A 4,723-nucleotide genomic window follows, 5' to 3' on the forward strand; every position below is an offset into this window, starting at 1 on the left:
GGTCTGAGGCGCCCGGCTGGCGTGGGCCGTCATTGCTCTTTCTGTCCCAGGCGGTGCGGAGAAGGGCCCCCGGAAGCGAAAGGCCCCCAGCCCCTCTGAGAAAGGCGAGGGTGACACGAGGAGCGAGGCAGGCGAGGTGGAGGTGGAGACGCTGTGCAGCGTGCAGACGGACTTCAGCCCCGACGCGCTGCAGAAGGCCGTGCGTGTCAGCGTGGACCATTCGCTGCTGGCCACGGGCGGCGCCGACGGGTTCCTCCGACTCTGGGAGGTAGGAGCAGGCCTGGGCGGGAGTGGAGCTGCTCCCCTGTGGGAGGTGATGTCAGCTGGGGGTCCCTGCCCAAGATCCTTCAGGCCTCCCGCTGGGTGGGCGGGGGCCGGTCAGTGCCGTAACGCTTCCTGTTGCTGCCTATTAATGGCATTGGGTGACCCCAGGTTCTTGTGTTATGAGAAGGGGTAAATAACACTTCCCTAGTCACTCTCTCCACACCAGGTGTGATTTTCTGGCTCTCTGTCGTATCCCCCCTTAGTCGTCTCTTTGCCAACCTGAACAGTCCCAGTCTTATTAATCCCTCCTCATACGGAAGCCGTTCCAGACCCCTAATCATTTTTGTTGCCCTTTTCTGAACCTTTTCCAATTCCAATAGATCTTTTGTGAGATGGGGCGACCACGTCTGCACACACAATTCCAGGTGTGAGCGTACCAGGGATTTATATAAAAGCAATATGATAGTTTCTTATTATCGATCCCTTTCTTAATGATGCCAAACATTCTGTTCGCTTTTTTGACTGCCGCTGCACATTGAGTGGATGTTCTCAGAGAACTATCCACAATGCCGCCAAGATCTTTCTTTTTTGTATATAGCGTTGTGATTGTTTTCCAATGTGAGTTACTTTGCATTTATCAACCTTGAATTTCATCTGCCATTTTATTGCCCAGTCACCCAGTGTTGAGAGATCCTTTTGTAGCTCTTCACAGTCTGCCTGGGACTTAACTATCTTGAGCAGTTTTGTATCATCTGCCAATTTTGGCACCTCACTGTTTACCCCTTTTCCCAGATGGTTTATGAATATGTTGAATAGGACTGGGCCCAGTACAGACCCTTGGAGGGCACCACTATTTACCTCTCTCCATTCTGAAAACTGACCATTTATTCCTACCCTTTGTTTCCTGTCTTTTAACCAGTTACCAATCCATGAGAGGACCTTCTCTCTTATCCCGGGGCACCTTACTTTGCTTAGGCTTTCTGAAAATCTAAGTTCACTATAGCCACTGGATCCCCCTTGTCCACATGCTTCTTGACCCCCTCCAAGAATTCTAGTAGAGTGGCGAGGCGTGATTTCCCTTTACAAAAACCATGTTGACTCTTCTCCAGCGTATTGTATTCATCCGTGTGTGTAATAATTCTTTTCTTTACCATAGTTTCAACCATTTTGCCTGGTACTGTAGTCAGGCTTACTGGCCTGTAATTGCCGGGATCACCTCTGGAACCCTAGGAGTTCTGCAGTTTCACATTTGAGTTCCTTCAGAACTCTTGGGTGACACCACCTGGTCCTGGTGACTTGTTACTGTGTAACTGATCGATTTGTGCGAAAACCTCCTCTACTGACACCTCAGTCTGGGACAGTCCCTCAGATCTGTCACCTAAAAAGAAAATGGCTCAGGTGGGGCAATCTCCCTCTGCAGTGAAGGCCAATGCAAAGAATTCATTGAGCTTCTCTGCAACAGCCTTGTCTTCCTTGAGTGCATCCTTAGCATCTCCAGTGTCCAGCGGCCCCACTGACCGCTTTGGCAGGATTTCTGCTGCTGATGTACTTAGAAAAAATTTTGCTGTTAGTTTTTGTGTCTTTTGCTAGTTGCTCTTCAAATTCTTTTTTGGCCTGCTTGATTATACTTCACTTGGCCAGAGTTTATCCTTTGTTTTCCTCAGTGGGATTTGACTTCCTATTTTGAAAGGATGCCTTTCTGTCGCTAACCACCGCTTTACTCTGTTGTTTAGCCAGGGGGGTGGGTTTTTGGTCCTCTGACTGATTTTTTTACTTGGGGTATCCTTTTAGTTTGAGCCTCTGTTGTTGTGTTTCTAAATAGTTTCCATGCTGCTTGCAGGCATTTCACTCTTGTGACTGTTCCTTTTAATTTGCGTTTAGCTAATGTCCTGGCTTTTGTGTAGTTCCCCTTGTTGAAGTTAAATGCTGCTGTGGTGGGTTTCTTTGGTATTTCTCCCCTACAGAGAAGTTAAATTTAACATTATGGTCACTATTCCCGAGCGATTTGCCTATGTTCGTCTCTTGGACCAGACCCTGTGAGCCACTTAGCTCTGAATCAAGACTTGCCTCTCCCCTTGTGGGTTCCAGGACCAGCTGCCCCAAGAAGCCGTCATTAACGGTGTCTAGAAATGGCCTCTCTGCATCCCGTCCTGAGGCGACATGTGCCCAGTCAGTATGGGGATGATGGAAATCCCCCATTATTACTGGGTTTTCTGTTTTTGTAGCCTCACTAATCACCCTGAGCATTTCACTGTCACTGTCCTGCTCAGGCGGGCGGGCAGTAGTAGGGAGAACGGGGCGTGTCTCTTCTCCCAGCTCATAACGTGAGACCAAGGAGAGTTCAAAGATGCTAAAAGGGGGACAGTTGAAAGCCGATAAAAGGAAACACTCTTTAGCCCAATGATTAATTAGCCTGTGGAACTCACTGCCGCAGGACGCCAGTGGGGCCCCGAGCTTAGCAAGATTCACACAGGATTGGCTGTTTTTCTGTGGCTCATAAGGCTGCCGGGTGTGGTTATAACTAACCCTGCTGCCTCAGGGCTACCAGGGCGGGCGCCTCCCTCTCTGCAGCACCTGGCCCTAGGCGGCCGGGTCCAGTCTGGCAATCCCGGGTCCTCGGGCTAAACCAGCCCGGCTGGCTGCGCCCGCCCTGGCCATAGCAGTGTTAATGGCAGCCAGGCTGATGTGTGGGGAGGAGCTGGGAGACTGGGGGCATAAGGAGAGTTGTGGGGAGGGGGGGTGTTGGGCTCGGCCTGGCGGCTGAGCCCAGCTCTCTCTCAGTTCCCCGGGCGCTGGGGGGTCGCTGAGCCCGGCTCTCTCTCAGTTCCCAGGGCGCTGGGGGGTCGCTGAGCCCGGCTCTCTCTGTTCCCCAGCTGGGGGGTCGCTGAGCCCGGCTCTCTCTCAGTTCCCCAGCTGGGGGGTCGCTGAGCCCGGCTCTCTCTCAGTTCCCCAGCATGAAGAAGGTGCGGGAGTTCAAAGCCCATGACGGGGAGATTGAGGACATTGCGCTGGGTCCCGAGAACAAGGTGAGCAGCCGACCCCGGACCCCAGGGTGAGTCCCCCCCCCCCCAGGGCGCTCGCTGCCTGCCCCCCACGCGCCAGGGGGGTTGTGTGGGGTGGGGGCCGGCGTCCCTGAGTGAAGGCTCCTGTGGCCGGGGGAGGGGGGCTCAGGATGCCAGTGCTGGCCCGGGGAGGTGGCACACGGTGGGGTGCGGCCACGGTGCCTTAGACAGGAGAGGGGGAGTCGCAGCCTGGTGCAGGCCAGACGGACTGGGGAAACTGAGGCTGGGTCTCCATCGCTCCTGAGGCTGGCTGGGGGCCCCCCCGCCCGGCTTTCACGGCTGCGTCCCGGCAGGTGGTGACGGCGGGCCGGGATTTCCATTGCTGCGTGTGGCAGAGGGACCAGCTGGTGCTGCGGCTGCGCTGGGACGAGAACATGCCGGGCGTCCCTGACAAGACCTACCGCTACCAGGCCTGCAGGTAGGGCCCTGGCATGGAGCGATGCCTGGCCAGATCGACTTATCCCTGGGGACAGGGGCCTGGCTGTTCGGCTGGGCTCAAGGGTGGGGCTTGGGGCAGGGGCTGGGACCCGGGGGCTGGGCTCTCGACGTGGGTGGGGGCTGGGCTCAGGGGGGCCGGCGGGGGCTGGGCTGGGCTGACGGGCTTCCGGCGTGGGTGGGGGCTGGGCTCAGGGGGGCTGGCGGGGGCTGGGCTGGGCTGACGGGCTCCCGGTGTGGGTGTGGGTGTGGGCTGGGCTGACGGGCTCCCCGCGTGGCTAGGGGCCGGCGGGGGCTGGGCTGACGGGCTCCCGGTGGCAGGTTCGGGGCGGTGCCGGACCAGGCGGAGGCGCTGCGACTCTACACGGTGCAGGTGCCCCACAAGCGCGGGCGCCGCCCCCCGCCCTGCTACCTCACCAAGTGGGATGGAAAAACCTTCCTGCCGCTGCTCACCCAGCCCTGCGGGGGCGAGGTCGTCTCCTGCCTCTCTGTCAGGTAGGGGGTCAGGGCGAGGGCTGGGGGGAGAGGGGCAGGCTGGGCTGGGGGGGGGGGGCAGGGCGAGGGGGGGGGGGGGCGGGGGGGGGCTGTGCTGTCCATCTGTCTGACCAGCTGTTTGGTGCCATCTGTCCCACCAGTGACTCGGGCACGTTTCTGGGGCTGGGCACCGTGACGGGCTCGGTTGCCATTCACGTCTCCTTCTCGCTGCAGGTAACTGGCTGCTGGGCGCCTGGAGGGGGCGGGGCTCCCTGTGGGCGGGGCTGTCTGGCGGGGGGTGGGGGGACTCTCCAGGGCCCCTGTGGGAGCTGGGCATTGGCCTAGCTCTGGACACAGCCCCCCAGCTCAGGCTGTGCAGGGCTGAAGCAGCTGCTGCCCCACCCCAGAGGCAGCTGCATCCTGGGCAGGGCCCAGTACCCGGCTTGGCCCGTGGCGCTGCCCGTGACCCTGCCCTCCCCGCAGAGGCT

The 4,723-nt window shown here is 58.4% G+C and overlaps 1 protein-coding gene across 1 annotated transcript; it reads left to right on the forward strand.

The window, feature by feature from the left end:
- Positions 1 to 50: 50 nt before the first annotated feature.
- On the forward strand, positions 51 to 4,469 carry PREB (prolactin regulatory element binding; the record flags this gene model as incomplete). Its single annotated transcript, XM_026661714.2, has 5 exons — positions 51 to 268; positions 3,210 to 3,290; positions 3,620 to 3,744; positions 4,083 to 4,256; positions 4,397 to 4,469. Coding segments are annotated over 5 exons (671 nt in total), but the record flags the coding sequence as incomplete, so codon positions are not given.
- Between the last annotated feature and the right edge of the window lie 254 nt (positions 4,470 to 4,723).

The sequence above is a fragment of the Terrapene carolina genome, unplaced genomic scaffold (assembly GCF_002925995.2).
Source record: "Terrapene carolina triunguis isolate 2854851 unplaced genomic scaffold, T_m_triunguis-2.0 Scaffold15635, whole genome shotgun sequence".
Taxonomy (NCBI): domain Eukaryota; kingdom Metazoa; phylum Chordata; order Testudines; family Emydidae; genus Terrapene; species Terrapene triunguis.